At 36.8% G+C, this 17,973-nt stretch overlaps 1 protein-coding gene across 1 annotated transcript; it reads right to left on the bottom strand.

Moving 5' to 3' along the window:
- Positions 1 to 3,555: 3,555 nt before the first annotated feature.
- Positions 3,556 to 16,415, bottom strand: LOC124864589. The gene is made up of 6 exons (XM_047359464.1): positions 16,309 to 16,415; positions 10,190 to 10,294; positions 9,443 to 9,547; positions 7,680 to 7,784; positions 5,327 to 5,431; positions 3,556 to 3,664 (listed from the first exon to the last, which is right to left on the bottom strand). The coding sequence occupies exons 1-6, from the start codon at positions 16,413 to 16,415 to the stop codon at positions 3,556 to 3,558; spliced, it is 636 nt and encodes a 211-aa protein (XP_047215420.1).
- Positions 16,416 to 17,973: the final 1,558 nt, after the last annotated feature.

Here is a 17,973-nt window from a genome sequence, read left to right on the forward strand (position 1 = left end):
TTTCTCCTTCCTTGAATTCTACGCCAAAGTTCTTGGAACAGTCACTTCTCATTGAGACACTGGAGGGTGCAGGTGAAGCTGGTCTGTGATCCTCAGACATTCTACAAATAACAGTGACACCAATAATCTTTAAATGTGCTTTAAGCACCAAGGAAAAGAGAAAATACCACTAAAAATCACCAGATATCAAAGCATACATATTTAAGGTAAATTATAACAAAGCCACATAGTCTCTTGTGTTTCATCAAAATTACTTCCAAACTATAATCCTATGACTCTCGCATCTTTAGTACATTTGGCTTTCAGAGGTGGAAACAATACAAAAATAATGTACTCAAGTAAAAGTACAGTTACTTTGATTAGAATTTTACTGAAATACTAGTAAGGTTCCCAGTGTAAAATGATACTCAAAAAAAGGTAAAAGTACCACAATAATATTTTATTTTAACTAAAAGTTAGTTACTTTTTAAGGAGCAGAAGAAGGTTCTTCTCATGCATTGTATAAAGGAAAACAGGAGATATTGGTTTCAACTAGTTTTTAATTAAGGGAGCGCCTTAAAATATTAAATTGCAACACAAAATTAAACATGCCAACATTTGACATTATGAATATTGGGGAGGGTTATTATGTGTAAACATAAATTCCCAATTTCCTTCTGCCGGCTACTGACAGAAGGGTTCTCTGCTGCTGATCATCTCCTCCATGTCAGCATGTTTCTCTGTTACACCAAATCCTCTACATCCTTCAATACATCTGTGAAGAATCTCTGTGTTTTTCCTCTTTAGCTCAATTGATGCTATTTTTAGCTTTAGATTACGTCCGGTACCAATGTTAATAAAAAACCATTACCATGTCATGCACTACTGTCAAAGGAAAATGAGCATAGTTTCTCGCTAAACTCTAAAAGCTTTTTTACTTACCTCCGAGTGCTTGTGTTGGTTTGATGTTTAGTTTTTAAATGCAGACAGTTCAGTCCTTTTAGGAATCAAGGTTTACACTGCATAAAAAAGCTATTGCCTTTCCTGTACTTATAATTAAACTGGTCCCTTAAGGATTTTTTTAGCACAACCAGCATCCGACTGATCTGCCTCCATGTTAAGATCTGATTACCAACCCGCCAACTGCCGTCGCTTCAAGTATTTTAGTTTTTCAATTTAATATTGTGTTTCACATCAATAAATGTGTTCAATACAACTTTCATTTACCTTCTTTCTCCTTCCTTGAATTCTACGCCAAAGTTCTTGGAACAGTCACTTCTCATTGAGACACTGGAGGGTGCAGGTGAAGCTGGTCTGTGATCCTCAGACATTCTACAAATAACAGTGACACCAATAATCTTTAAATGTGCTTTAAGCACCAAGGAAAAGAGATAATACCACTAAAAATCACCAGATATCAAAGAGCTGACTCTTGTGTAGAACAAGGTCCAACTACATGAACAATGAAACCTTTCATGGCTAAATGTGCAGAGGGGTGCCCTGGAGAGAAAAAGCGTCCCAGGAGTTCCTGACAGAATGGCCCAGTTTCAACAATGCAAATTTGTTTTATTCTCAGGTATATAATTTACAGCAACAATATATAAGCATACATATTTCAGGTAAATTATAACAAAGCCACATAGTCTCTTGTGTTTCATCAAAATTACTTCCAAACTATAATCCTATGACTCTCGCATCTTTAGTACATTTGGCTTTCAGAGGTGGAAACAATACAAAAATAATGTGCTCAAGTAAAAGTACAGTTACTTTGATTAGAATTTTACTGAAATACTAGTAAGGTTCCCAGTGTAAAATTATACTCAAAAAAAGGTAAAAGTACCACAATAATATTTTATTTTAACTAAAAGTTAGTTACTTTTTAAGGAGCAGAAGAAGGTTCTTCTCATGCATTGTATAAAGGAAAACAGGAGATATTGGTTTCAACTAGTTTTTAATTAAGGGAGCACCTTTATAAATGAAAATGCAACACAAAAATTAAACATGCCAACATTTGATATTATGAATATTGGGGAGGGTTATTATGTGTAAACATAAATTCCCAATTTCCTTCTGCCGGCTACTGACAGAAGGGTTCTCTGCTGCTGATCATCTCCTCCATGTCAGCAGCTTTCTCTGTTACACCAAATCCTCTACATCCTTCACTACATCTGTGAAGAATCTCTGTGTTTTTCCTCTTTAGCTCAAATGATGCTATTTTTAGCTTTAGATTACGTGCGGTACCAATGTTAATAAAAAACCATTATCACTACTGTCAAAGGAAAATGAGCATAGTTTCTCGATAAACTCTAAAAGCTTTTTTACTTACCTCCGAGTGCTTGTGTTGGTTTGATGTTTAGTTTTTAAATGCAGACAGTTCAGTCCTTTTAGGAATCAAGGTTTACACTGATGTTGATGTTTAGTTCTTAAATGCAGATGTCACGGAGTGACATTTTTGGACTCTGTTTGTGGCTTTGTGTTTGTTTACCTTTTGCTCAGATTTTTCTATTTTGGTTTTTGTATCATGTTTTTCTTTTCTCCCTCTTCTGCCTCCTAGTGTTTACTACGTAAGTTCTTTTATGGTTGTTTTCTTATGACTTTGTATGGTTTATTATTATTGTTATTAGTATTATTATTATTATCATTATTATTATTATAGTTCTTGGTCTTCCCTGGATTCTCTAGTTTTATTTCTCTTTAGTATCCTTGTGGTTAATTGTGTTTTATTATTTGTTCCTTTGCACTCTTCTTGTTTACTAGTTTATTGTCAGTGTGGTTAGGTTTGTTTACTTTTGTATTCAGGTTTTCTTTATGGGTTTTTTGTTTGTTCTCAGGTTGTTATTGTTGTTCCTATGTTCCCTCTAGTTTCTCTGTTTACTTTAGTCATGATTATTCTAGTTTCCTTATTCGGCATTTGATTACGGTATTTATCTTTGTGTATACGTTTGTTTGGTCTGTGTTTCTGTTTATTGTTTATTAGTTACTTTGCCCATCCTCAGCCTTTGTATTTGTCACACCTGTTCCCTGTTCCGTTGATTATCTGCCTTTGTTATCTCACAGTATATAAGTTGGTTTTGTGTCTTTGTTCATTGCTGGTTCCTTGTGTTCGTCACACCTCGTTCTCGTCCATGATTATGTTTTGTTTTTTGCCACGTCTTGCCTTGGGAAACCTGCAGTGATTTTGCTACGCTTTTTGACTTTGTAAATAAATCGTTGAATTACAAAAATGATCCTGCCGTGCTCTTGTCTGCACTTTTGTCCGATCCAAAACCACAACGTGACAGCAGACAGTTCAGTCCTTTTAGGAATCAAGGTTTACACTGCATAAAAAAGCTATTGCCTTTCCTGTACTTATAGTTAAACTGGTCCCTTAAGAATGGCCATGGCTTTTCTTCCTTTTCTTGGATGTCAACATCAGGTGTACTTGATGGATTTTTTTAGCACAACCAGCATCCGACTGATCTGCCTCCATGTTAAGATCTGATTACCAACCCGCCATCTGCCGTCGCTTCAAGTATTTTAGTTTTTCAATTTAATATTGTGTTTCACATCAATAAATGTGTTCAATACAACTTTCATTTACCTTCTTTCTCCTTCCTTGAATTCTACGCCAAAGTTCTTGGAACAGTCACTTCTCATTGAGACACTGGAGGGTGCAGGTGAAGCTGGTCTGTGATCCTCAGACAATCTACAAATAACAGTGACACCAATAATCTTTCAATGTGCTTTAAGCACCAAGGAAAAGAGAAAATACCACTAAAAATCACCAGATATCAAAGAGCTGACTCTTGTGTAGAACAAGGTCCAACTACATGAACAATGAGACCTTTCATGGCTAAATGTGCAGAGGGGTGCCCTGGAGAGAAAAAGCGTCGCAGGAGTTCCTGACAGACTGGCCCAGTTTCAACAACTGGGTTAAAATTTTAGGGACCAATATAGGCCTACAAATATATATATTTATAAATAAATAAATATATATATATATATATAGTCATATACACATACGTACAGTGCTAATTTTGTTTTATTCTCAGGTATATAATTTACAGCAACAATATATAAGCATACATATTTAAGGTAAATTATAACAAAGCCACATAGTCTCTTGTGTTTCATCAAAATTACTTCCAAACTATAATCCTATGACTCTCGCATCTTTAGTACATTTGGCTTTCAGAGGTGGAAACAATACAAAAATAATGTGCTCAAGTAAAAGTACAGTTACTTTGATTAGAATTTTACTGAAATACTAGTAAGGTTCCCAGTGTAAAATTATACTCAAATAAAGGTCAAATTACCACAATATTTTATTTTAACTAAAGTTAGTTACTTTTTAAGGAGCAGAATAAAGTTATTCTCATGCATTGTATAAAGGAAAACAGGAGATATTGGTTTCAACTAGTTTTTAATTAAGGGAGCACCTTTATAAATGAAAATGCAACACAAAAATTAAACATGCCAACATTTGACATTATGAATATTTGGGAGGGTTATTATGTGTAAACATAAATTCCCAATTTCCTTCTGCCGGCTACTGACAGAAGGGTTCTCTGCTGCTGATCATCTCCTCCATGTCAGCAGCTTTCTCTGTTACACCAAATCCTCTACATCCTTCACTACATCTGTGAAGAATCTCTGTGTTTTTCCTCTTCACCAAAACCTAGCAGTTCTAATCTTAATCCCATCCTTTGTCCAATATATCCACTATCCATCATACCTAATAGTTTTAAATACTTGTCTCCAAACTAAGCTTCTAATTCTCTGTTTTCAGCTTTACCCAATCCCAATTATAAGTACAAGTACCAGATAAAAGTGCTGTCATTTCCTTTTATTGTTTAAATATTATTTAGCATTTTTACATGGTCATAGTCCTGAACATAAACCAGACAATGTCCACTTATTGACTCCTACCTGCAGTAGATGGTTTATCTGGTTAGCTGCAGTGATTTTGCTACGCTTTTTGACTTTGTAAATAAATCGTTGAATTACAAAAATGATCCTGCCGTGCTCTTGTCTGCACTTTTGTCCGATCCAAAACCACAACGTGACAGCAGACAGTTCAGTCCTTTTAGGAATCAAGGTTTACACTGCATAAAAAAGCTATTGCCTTTCCTGTACTTATAGTTAAACTGGTCCCTTAAGAATGGCCATGGCTTTTCTTCCTTTTCTTGGATGTCAACATCAGGTGTACTTGATGGATTTTTTTAGCACAACCAGCATCCGACTGATCTGCCTCCATGTTAAGATTTGATCACCAACTTGCCATCTGCCGTCGCTTCAAGTATTTTAGTTTTTCAATTTAATATTGTGTTTCACATCAATAAATGTGTTCAATACAACTTTCATTTACCTTCTTTCTCCTTCCTTGAATTCTACGCCAAAGTTCTTGGAACAGTCACTTCTCATTGAGACACTGGAGGGTGCAGGTGAAGCTGGTCTGTGATCCTCAGACATTCTACAAATAACAGTGACACCAATAATCTTTAAATGTGCTTTAAGCACCAAGGAAAAGAGATAATACCACTAAAAATCACCAGATATCAAAGAGCTGACTCTTGTGTAGAACAAGGTCCAACTACATGAACAATGAAACCTTTCATGGCTAAATGTGCAGAGGGGTGCCCTGGAGAGAAAAAGCGTCCCAGGAGTTCCTGACAGACTGGCCCAGTTTCAACAATGCAAATTTGTTTTATTCTCAGATATATAATTTACAGCAACAATATATAAGCATACATATTTCAGGTAAATTATAACAAAGCCACATAGTCTCTTGTGTTTCATCAAAATTACTTCCAAACTATAATCCTATGACTCTCGCATCTTTAGTACATTTGGCTTTCAGAGGTGGAAACAATACAAAAATAATGTGCTCAAGTAAAAGTACAGTTACTTTGATTAGAATTTTACTGAAATACTAGTAAGGTTCCCAGTGTAAAATGATACTCAAAAAAAGGTAAAAGTACCACAATAATATTTTATTTTAACTAAAAGTTAGTTACTTTTTAAGGAGCAGAAGAAGGTTCTTCTCATGCATTGTATAAAGGAAAACAGGAGATATTGGTTTCAACTAGTTTTTAATTAAGGGAGCACCTTTATAAATGAAAATGCAACACAAAAATTAAACATGCCAACATTTGATATTATGAATATTGGGGAGGGTTATTATGTGTAAACATAAATTCCCAATTTCCTTCTGCCGGCTACTGACAGAAGGGTTCTCTGCTGCTGATCATCTCCTCCATGTCAGCATGTTTCTCTGTTACACCAAATCCTCTACATCCTTCACTACATCTGTGAAGAATCTCTGTGTTTTTCCTCTTTAGCTCAAATGATGCTATTTTTAGTTTTAGATTACGTGCGGTACCAATGTTAATAAAAAACCATTATCACTACTGTCAAAGGAAAATGAGCATAGTTTCTCGATAAACTCTAAAAGCTTTTTTACTTACCTCCGAGTGCTTGTGTTGGTTTGATGTTTAGTTTTTAAATGCAGACAGTTCAGTCCTTTTAGGAATCAAGGTTTACACTGATGTTGATGTTTAGTTCTTAAATGCAGATGTCACGGAGTGACATTTTTGGACTCTGTTTGTGGCTTTGTGTTTGTTTACCTTTTGCTCAGATTTTTCTATTTTGGTTTTTGTATCATGTTTTTCTTTTCTCCCTCTTCTGCCTCCTAGTGTTTACTACGTAAGTTCTTTTATGGTTGTTTTCTTATGACTTTGTATGGTTTATTATTATTGTTATTAGTATTATTATTATTATCATTATTATTATTATAGTTCTTGGTCTTCCCTGGATTCTCTAGTTTTATTTCTCTTTAGTATCCTTGTGGTTAATTGTGTTTTATTATTTGTTCCTTTGCACTCTTCTTGTTTACTAGTTTATTGTCAGTGTGGTTAGGTTTGTTTACTTTTGTATTCAGGTTTTCTTTATGGGTTCTTTGTTTGTTCTCAGGTTGTTATTGTTGTTCCTATGTTCCCTCTAGTTTCTCTGTTTACTTTAGTCATGATTATTCTAGTTTCCTTATTCGGCATTTGATTACGGTATTTATCTTTGTGTATACGTTTGTTTGGTCTGTGTTTCTGTTTATTGTTTATTAGTTACTTTGCCCATCCTCAGCCTTTGTATTTGTCACACCTGTTCCCTGTTCCGTTGATTATCTGCCTTTGTTATCTCACAGTATATAAGTTGGTTTTGTGTCTTTGTTCATTGCTGGTTCCTTGTGTTCGTCACACCTCGTTCTCGTCCATGATTATGTTTTGTTTTTTGCCACGTCTTGCCTTGGGAAACCTGCAGTGATTTTGCTACGCTTTTTGACTTTGTAAATAAATCGTTGAATTACAAAAATGATCCTGCCGTGCTCTTGTCTGCACTTTTGTCCGATCCAAAACCATAACGTGACAGCAGACAGTTCAGTCCTTTTAGGAATCAAGGTTTACACTGCATAAAAAAGCTATTGCCTTTCCTGTACTTATAGTTAAACTGGTCCCTTAAGAATGGCCATGGCTTTTCTTCCTTTTCTTGGATGTCAACATCAGGTGTACTTGATGGATTTTTTTAGCACAACCAGCATCCGACTGATCTGCCTCCATGTTAAGATCTGATTACCAACCCGCCATCTGCCGTCGCTTCAAGTATTTTAGTTTTTCAATTTAATATTGTGTTTCACATCAATAAATGTGTTCAATACAACTTTCATTTACCTTCTTTCTCCTTCCTTGAATTCTACGCCAAAGTTCTTGGAACAGTCACTTCTCATTGAGACACTGGAGGGTGCAGGTGAAGCTGGTCTGTGATCCTCAGACAATCTACAAATAACAGTGACACCAATAATCTTTCAATGTGCTTTAAGCACCAAGGAAAAGAGAAAATACCACTAAAAATCACCAGATATCAAAGAGCTGGCTCTTGTGTAGAACAAGGTCCAACTACATGAACAATGAGACCTTTCATGGCTAAATGTGCAGAGGGGTGCCCTGGAGAGAAAAAGTGTCCCAGGAGTTCCTGACAGACTGGCCCAGTTTCAACAACTGGGTTAAAATTTTAGGGACCAATATAGGCCTACAAATATATATATTTATAAATAAATAAATATATATATATATATAGTCATATACACATACGTACAGTGCTAATTTTGTTTTATTCTCAGGTATATAATTTACAGCAACAATATATAAGCATACATATTTCAGGTAAATTATAACAAAGCCACATAGTCTCTTGTGTTTCATCAAAATTACTTCCAAACTATAATCCTATGACTCTCGCATCTTTAGTACATTTGGCTTTCAGAGGTGGAAACAATACAAAAATAATGTGCTCAAGTAAAAGTACAGTTACTTTGATTAGAATTTTACTGAAATACTAGTAAGGTTCCCAGTGTAAAATTATACTCAAATAAAGGTCAAATTACCACAATATTTTATTTTAACTAAAGTTAGTTACTTTTTAAGGAGCAGAAGAAAGTTATTTTCATGCATTGTATAAAGGAAAACAGGAGATATTGGTTTCAACTAGTTTTTAATTAAGGGAGCACCTTTATAAATGAAAATGCAACACAAAAATTAAACATGCCAACATTTGACATTATGAATATTTGGGAGGGTTATTATGTGTAAACATAAATTCCCAATTTCCTTCTGCCGGCTACTGACAGAAGGGTTCTCTGTTGCTGATCATCTCCTCCATGTCAGCAGCTTTCTCTGTTACACCAAATCCTCTACATCCTTCACTACATCTGTGAAGAATCTCTGTGTTTTTCCTCTTCACCAAAACCTAGCAGTTCTAATCTTAATCCCATCCTTTGTCCAATATATCCACTATCCATCATACCTAATAGTTTTAAATACTTGTCTCCAAACTAAGCTTCTAATTCTCTGTTTTCAGCTTTACCCAATCCCAATTATAAGTACAAGTACCAGATAAAAGTGCTGTCATTTCCTTTTATTGTTTAAATATTATTTAGCATTTTTACATGGTCATAGTCCTGAACATAAACCAGACAATGTCCACTTATTGACTCCTACCTGCAGTAGATGGTTTATCTGGTTAGCTGTAGTGATGCTATTTTTAGCTTTAGATTACGTCCGGTACCAATGTTAATAAAAAACCATTATCACTACTGTCAAAGGAAAATGAGCATAGTTTCTCGCTAAACTCTAAAAGCTTTTTTACTTACCTCCGAGTGCTTGTGTTGGTTTGATGTTTAGTTTTTAAATGCAGACAGTTCAGTCCTTTTAGGAATCAAGGTTTACACTGCATAAAAAAGCTATTGCCTTTCCTGTACTTATAATTAAACTGGTCCCTTAAGGATTTTTTTAGCACAACCAGCATCCGACTGATCTGCCTCCATGTTATGATCTGATTACCAACCCGCCAACTGCCGTCGTTTCCAGTATTTTAGTTTTTCAATTTAACATTGTGTTTCACATCAATAAATGTGTTCAATACAACTTTCATTTACCTTCTTTCTCCTTCCTTGAATTCTACGCCAAAGTTCTTGGAACAGTCACTTCTCATTGAGACACTGGAGGGTGCAGGTGAAGCTGGTCTGTGATCCTCAGACATTCTACAAATAACAGTGACACCAATAATCTTTCAATGTGCTTTAAGCACCAAGGAAAAGAGAAAATACCACTAAAAATCACCAGATATCAAAGAGCTGGCTCTTGTGTAGAACAAGGTCCAACTACATGAACAATGAGACCTTTCATGGCTAAATGTGCAGAGGGGTGCCCTGGAGAGAAAAAGTGTCCCCAGGAGTTCCTGACAGACTGGCCCAGTTTCAACAACTGTTAGTTGCAGACAGTTCAGTCTTTTTAGGAATCAAGGTTTTCACTAAATAAAAACAGCGGTTGCCTTTCCTGTAATTAATTCAATTCAGTTCAATTTATTTATCTACTGCCAATTCACAACACATGTCATCTCAAGGCACTTCACAAAAGTCAGGTACATACATTCCAAGTACATTACATGTACTTATAGTTAAACTGGTCCCTTAAGAATGGCCATGGCTTTTCTTCCTTTTCTTGGATGTCAACATCAGGTGTACTTGATGGATATTTTTAGCACAACCAGCATCCGACTGATCTGCCTCCATGTTACGATCTGATTACCAACCCGCCAACTGCTTTTGTTTCCAGTATTTTATTTTTTCAATGTAATATTGTGTTTCACATCAATAAATGTATTCAATACAACTTTCATTTACCTTCTTTCTCCTTCCTTGAATTCTACGCCAATGTTCTTGGAACAGTCACTTCTCATTGAGACACTGGAGGGTGCAGGTGAAGCTGGTCTGTGATCCTCAGACAATCTACAAATAATAAAATGACAATGAAAATCTAAAAATGCGATCATAATGCAGTCATAAATACTGGAAAGTGTCAAAACTACATTGTGTTGTGCTAATAATTTCTATGCATATCTATGGCTGTGTTTTATGGATCTCAATTACTGTAAAATTCACACCCACAAATTAAATTTGTTTTTCACTAATTGACACCAAAAGGTTTTGTTAGTGCCAATCAAGTTGTCACCATTAAAACCTGGGAAACTGGCTGTCTGTAAATGCAACCCATGTCATGAAAAGTTGTTCTTTAGTAGCTTCCTTCTTTTACCTTATTTCTTCTCCACTGAGGTCCGGTGTTTCATTCGGCACGGACTTACAGCTTGGTTCAGGTGATGCAGATCTGAAATTGGTGGACAGTCAAACCTGTTAAAGAACTCTTGTTGCCACAACTGTTGCAATTAGACAAGTGCACCACACACTCCTCACCCAGTTACCACATAGACATATGCATCAGCCCCTCAGCCAAAACATGTAAAAGAAAAAGTATGGATGTCTGTATAAATGAAGTCTTGTGATCCTATTTCAGACTCCTGAAATCGGCTAATGTCAATTTGCCCTGCTGCAAATTTATACGTGATCATTCTACTTTCCATTGTTGCCACTTCAGGTTGCATTGTGAAGGGGAACAGTCTCTGCACTACACCTATTACTGGGAGTAATAGGTATGTCCCTTAGCATTAGTGATGGCAAAAATAGTGATTCCTCGAGCAATGTCTTATTGTGGCTCAGTGGCTTTTGGTCTAGGTATTTACAAACCAAAAGTTTTACTTTCCTCTTTTATTTTCTTTTTGGTAGTGTTAATACAATATTTTCATATATGAGGCATGTGCTATTGTGCAGCCCAGACTGGAACAGTCTTTATGTAGCGGAAAGCAGATTTGACTAGTTAGTATTTTCAGGCTGTAGAGGTCATGCAGGTATGTTTGAGAAAAAACAACATTCAGCAAGCTCTTTAGTGTTAGTCATTGGATCTAAGGTACAACTACTGAAGTGCACTCTAAATTAAAAGCTACTGGTCTTGAACAAAAATCATGGAAACCTACCAAAGAACATTGGACTGTGAACTTTAACACATGGGTGAACACTGGGTTAAACTGCTTGGAGATCTAGTTGGATGGGACAGCAGAGTATATCAGTAAATTTCATGCAATGTGATCTCAAGTTCTTGTTATTTGAAAAGGGAAGGTGAATAAAGAACATCTGTCAGAAGATCCCATTTAGAGGATCTTCAACACACCTTTGGGTGAGTTTCTCTCATCTTCTGAGGGAAGCTGGGGACATCGAATCTGAAAGGTCACTGTTGCCTGTTGGTACTTCAACCAGAGTACCCACTGGTGGAAACTAGTGGTGATGGAAGCCATCAAGCTGGAGAATGAAGGCATCATGGCTAGGTTGGCTCTGGGGACTCCTCAAGTAACTGAAGGGTATTGGATGGCAAGAAGGAGTGAGGCTTCTGGGGTTGCAGAAGCAAAAACTCAGGCATGGGAGGAAATCTGAGAGACTACTAAGAACAACTTTCATTTGGCCTCTAAGAAAGTTCTGGAAAACCTTACCAACTTTGAAATGGAAAACAGGGACTATCCCGGATTCATTTTGGTTTTGAAGGGTGACTGTGGATCCAGACTCAGTATTATGTTGGGTAGTGAAAGGTTTCCTTTATGGATCCCCTTCATCCATGCTCTGCATTGTCCGAGAAGGAGGTAGAGTCTGAGGAATTGCATTATGGCGAGTCCATTACCATGGCAGAGGTCACTGAAGGGGTTTTAAAGCTCATCAGTGGCCAGGGCACAAGGGGTGGATGAGATTCCCCTGAAGATGCTGAAAGCCCAGCATCAGTGGAGTGGGAGACAGGGGTGGCGGTCCCAGACTTTGAGAAAGGGAAACAGAACGTCTGTTCCAAATATCAAGGAATCACACTTCTTAGCCTCCCTGGAAGTGCTTACTCTAAGGTGTTTTAAAGGAGGCTGTGGTTGAAGCTCAGACCCAGGAACAGCAGCAGACCTTCATCGCCAAATTGTTGAAGGGGCGAGGGAGTTTGGTTGTCTGGTCTAGCTGTGTTTTGTAGCTCGATCGTTGTGTAACCAAAGCATGAGCTGTATTCTCATTCAAAGAAGGACGTCATAGTATCTCATGAGGTGAGCTCACATGAATAACAAGTAACAGTAGTCATGTCACCTCATGGATCATTTGACTTCCTTCTTCGTGTTTTAAAAGCCAGATAAATTTCCTGTTTGCATTCATAACCACTGATATTGATGTTTGAATAAACACTAAATGTTGTGCACCTTTTAAATAGCTTTCTTGTCCAGTGTTTAAAGACTAAACTGGTTTTAAGATGTTCACTGCTGTTTGGATGTCTAAATGAACCTTAATAGATATAATGCAGTAACACAGACTGTTAATAAGTTGTACATAGTCTATCTAGTCCCTCACCAAAAATATTTGCAAAGGAACACCTAAAATGAGACAGCACAGACAAAAAACAAACCATCTTAAATCAGAAGTGGGGGTTTGAACCCCGCCAATCTGCTTTACAAATAATTTTACATTCACTATATTAGAATTTGAAAGTATTTTAAATGTAATTTTTGCTTTCATGTTTCAAGTAAATTATTATTTAACAGAGTAACTGATGTATTTGTTTCCAATGTCATAAGGTTCTGTAAATTGTATGTATATTTTTCATGTTATGTTATTGTTATGTTACCATTTGCCCTTTATACAGTACCCAGCCCCCAACCAGTCAAAGTAGATATTTAATTTTTGTTTCTTACTTTAAATCCATTCCTGAAGTTTCCTGGTCTGTCCTCAGACCAGCAGTAAAAGCGGTTCTACCCAGAGGCAGCTGCTTTCTGTGGTTAAAGAAAATAATGTTCTGTTATACATTTTCCACATTCAAAGATACGTCTAACATCATTCAAGGATATCTCTAACATTAAAGATCAAATTTCAATTGTTATATGTGCCTAATGAAAGGTGGGATTTTTTTTTTTTTTACTTCAGTAAAACAATGAATGTTTTTGAATTATCTCCATGGTCCTGGTGGTGCTCATGTTCATGCTTGACCACTGCTTTCTGTTGATTAGACTTACCTGATCCTGGTCAGAGTAATCTGTCGTCCCAATATTTAGGCATCTCTTTCTTGTCATCCCTTTCCAGGTCCTTCTGCTTTCATTGCAGTTTCATCCTCTTGCTCAGCCAATAATTTCCAGTTGTCTTTTAGGTTGATCCCTGTTGTTCTCCCTTCAAGTCCCTGGCAGTATGAGTTATATTTTCTTCAGTAATTCACTCTGGATTTGGGTCTGATTCCTCCACAAAATATGACACAAAGAGCTGGATATAAATTCACATTCAGTTTGCAAAACTCATCAACACATAAATTTGTAGTTTTTATGATACAATTTTATTTACTTTAAAAAGGACAACAAAGATTTATCATGACAAATTATTTAAAAATCCGTTGTTACAGTTACAGTTTTAATACTTTGTGCCCTTGGCAAAGACGTGTAAAAAGAGAAACCATCTTTTTTGGTAATGTAATTCCATGATTTCACACTCAAAATATATACTGAGTTGCTTTCCATTTATACTTAATAGTCAGAGTTTCTGACTTCCAGATTGGAAAGCAGACTTGAAGTGCCTCCTGAAGACAGAATTCCAACTTGGAGCGCAAGAAATTAAACTGAGAAGAATAACGCTAAACAAAAATGCAATGTAATTCAAAGATCAAAATCAAAAACCTAGTGTAAGAGGAAAACAGAAAGCAAAATGCTCTGTAATAAACATGGAGGGAAATATTTTTCAAGGAAGAAACGGCTTGATCAAAGGTCAAAAACTTTAGCATAGGGGCGTAAGCAAAACAAAACCCACAGATTGTGAAAGCGATGCCAGAAAAATAATGTAGGCACTGGGGGAAAAATTAGCAGCTTTCTTCTTTTGAGTCTTATTCCCAGAGCAGACAACAAAGATGATTAAACAGCGCTTCCACATATTTCAGATAAAGCAAAAGCTTTATTTCCACAGAACGTTACAAAGTTAAAGTTACAAAAACAGAGCAACTACAACAATAACCAATTCAATCTGAACTATTGAAGGGAGGCACAAATTGTAAACAATTACAAGTCAAACCACAAAAGAGGCAGATGTGATACGTTAAAAGATGCAAACTGACCAAGAACTCATAAAAGAAAGCAAAATATCAAAATTATGTAGTATTGTTTGGGATTTTTCTGTTTAAAGTTGGTCAAATAATCACATGCTGTTTTGCAACTACCAACAGCCTCCAAAATCAGAGTGTAACCTCTTTGCAGTAACAGCAAGCTATAGCAACAAAACTAACAGGATTGTGCAACATCCGAAAGACGTCTTAGAACGAAAAGTTATCAGTCTTACCAGGTAGCTGAATTAAAACAGGTGCTCAGTTCAGAAATTCTGTTTCTTCTAAGGCTGTTTTCCTCCCTGTTGGTGCATATTTTACAGAGCACCCGGTGATACTTCCTCCATCTCCTCTAAGCCTTGCAGAACACACCAATAGCGGTTTCCTGAAATGCAACATTCCTCAATGTGATGAATGAGGGTACTGCGTGAGCAGAACTTTATCTTGTCCTTTATTTTGATAGTGATAACTATCAGATTGGCTGTTACTTTATCTTTCAGTGTACTCACCCACAAAAACTGAAATTTCCTTTGTGAACTCAGAAATACTCAAATGTACGTTTATATTTATGCAATAGAACTTAAAAAAATATAAAGTGTAGTGAAACGTTTTTTGGGACTTTTAAACTTTTAAACATTTTTAAGGAAACTAGGAGTGGCCGTGTTAACTAAAATGTCAGTATACTTTTAATATTTTAATAAATATCAGTGTTGCTTATCTATGCTCGCTAAAATAGGTATTAGATGCAAAAGGCCTTTAGGGCCTGTTGGCCAAGTAGCAAATTATCTTAAAGAGTTTTTCTGCTTTAATGGCTAACGCTGTGACCTCCGCTTTACAGATTTGATGAGGCACAGCTGACTTGATGTTGTCTTGTTTTTAAAAGCTTGTCACAATCCTTTCAGGTGGCTTCCTGATGTTGCTAGCTGATGCATGGTTGCACTGATGCCAAAGTATTTCTTGTGCATTCCCCAGTGTAACAACAAGGATCTACACAAGAAATTTGAAACTTGCTATAAACCCAAAAGCAAATCCATCATATTTCTGGATCAAAAATGTAATCCCCCATAATTATTAAAGCAAAAGCAGTTTTAAATTTGCCCAGAAAACATTATGATGCTCACCATTTTATCTGCAGCTTTATTAGGCAGGAGGCAGGGTACATCTAAGCATTTAGACGGACAGACAAGATCAACAACTCTACATAATTAGTTCAAATCTCATGTTTTACAGTGGGGATGGTGTGTTCATTGTGATATGCAGAGTTTGTTTTCCAACACACATCGCCACATTTACACTGTCTTGTTGAACATACACCCCCCCCCCCCCCCCCACACACAATAATTTTTTTCTCAATTCTGAAATACTATTTGTTATAAAATCTGGACAAAATTCTCATAAATGCTAGAGCAAATTACAGGAAGTGTGCCAACCGTGCCTAATAGTAAAAGTTGCGAAGAAGAAAGGCTGTGGGTTTTATGAAATTTGCAGTTCAAGTAAGTTTCCATCTAAAAAGGGAAATGCCCACAGTATTTAATGAAAAATAAGGATTGATGGAGGTGAAAGTGCAGCAGACCTCTGAAACTGTTTTACGCTAAGGTGTATGCTATACCTGAGAGTGGTTAATGTGAAGGCTCTTCCCCAAAATTTTATAATTTTATAATTCTACAAATTAGCAAAATGTTGGAGCACCGTCTTCCACATGTCCCTTACATGCCTTCTTCCACATCAGAGGTGTCAAACTCCAGTCCTGGAGGGCTTGTATCCTGCAGCTTTTAGACACTTAGAGGTTTACCAACACATTTGAACTCAGCGGCTAAATTACCTCCTCAGCATGCCGTCAAGTTCTACAGGGCACAGACAGATCTTAAAGTACTCCAGCGCAGGAGAACTGAAGTTTGAGACCCCCGTTCCACATTTGTCACAAGGCATGTGGGGCATAATAAGCATGTGGAAGAAGGTGCTCAGGGGCTTCATGAACAAAACAGTGCACAGCTTTCATACTGTGTCACCACACGCTTCTCTTTTATACATCCCACTTTGCGGTGAATTGGGCACAGTTGCCCATACATCTTAGACCTCCTGGTCACCACCCATAAATACATATGCAGATTAGTATAAATAACCGGAAGGCACCTACCAGTGTCCAGATAACCATGGGAACAGTGCTGCGGCAGTCACAGAGACTTTGTCTACACACTTTGAGGGATATTTGTAGTGAATTACAGCACAGTAACAACTTCTTGAAGGACATAAGCGACTAAAACCTGGTTGAAAATAAAACACTTGTCGACTTATACCCGTTTAGTTCTAAAATGTGTATCAAATCCAAACGGCTCTTTGCTGCTCCATTTTGCTCAATTATAGCTTAATGCTGATCATTGTAATGTATACCAAATCGTTGTAATGACGTGAATATGCCTCCCAAATTTCTATTTGGAGGTTGTCAACACATACACTATGTGAAGTACTTTAACTTTTTAAAACGATTCAGGTCACATAAAAACAAAAAATTATCTACAAACCGGCTATCACAGAGTGGGTTTGAGATTTGTTCCCAACATAAATATTATAAGTAGAATAATTATAATTATAGAAGTATAAAGGAGTCATGAGTTGAGGAGGACAACATGCCATTCCTGTCGAGTGATACTTTTGCGCATCACAATTAGGTTGAGAATATGTTAAATGAAAATGCTTTTTATACACAAAAGCATATTAACTTACAGATGGGGCCCTTATAGTCATATGAGTGTAGTCCATAGCTCTGATTACATTCGGAAATCGGCTCATTGGTGCAAATGAGAGCTACAGTTTAGGGGAATTTTGTATCTCTGAGCAACATACGGATGTGGCCGTCCCATATGGCTGGCATGGCCCAAACTCAGGGATGACTGTTAAATACCTGACCTGTCAATCAGCTTCCTCTGAAAAGCTCCGGTTGAAATGACCACAGCTTAGTGAGAATTGAACTGGCATCTGCGTCTCCTCCTGCCACTCTGTAACACTGAGGGCAGCTCTGTGCAGAAATCCAAAATAATTGTCATGGGTAATCTAAACTGGCTGATAAGCCATGGATCATCATATACCAGCAGGTCAGTACAATCTATGAAAAAAACGCTCCCTCAGACTTCTTCCATTGGTGATGTCCTCCAGCTGTGCCAATGCTGCCATCGTTCCACAATTACGCACAACTTTACCCAACTATTTATGGACATGTGTGATTGTCTTCAGCTTGTCCACCTTAGGAATCATCAAACCTGACTTGTTTGGAATTGATCTGCTGATCCGACACTGTTTTTTTTCTCAGTGAGAATGAAAGTGCCCCTTAGATGATTGACATGCATTTTATGCTCTTCAGCGCATCTACAGGTGACAAAAACAAAGGAAGTTTTACAGTTTACTTCCGACTGACGTTGTTTCCATTCTTTTTTGAGGTGTTGTGTTATTGTATGAGGCCAAATGTGATTCAGTTTCATGGCTCGGGTTT

This window comes from Girardinichthys multiradiatus, chromosome 1, assembly GCF_021462225.1.
Source record: "Girardinichthys multiradiatus isolate DD_20200921_A chromosome 1, DD_fGirMul_XY1, whole genome shotgun sequence".
Taxonomy (NCBI): Eukaryota; Metazoa; Chordata; class Actinopteri; order Cyprinodontiformes; family Goodeidae; genus Girardinichthys; species Girardinichthys multiradiatus.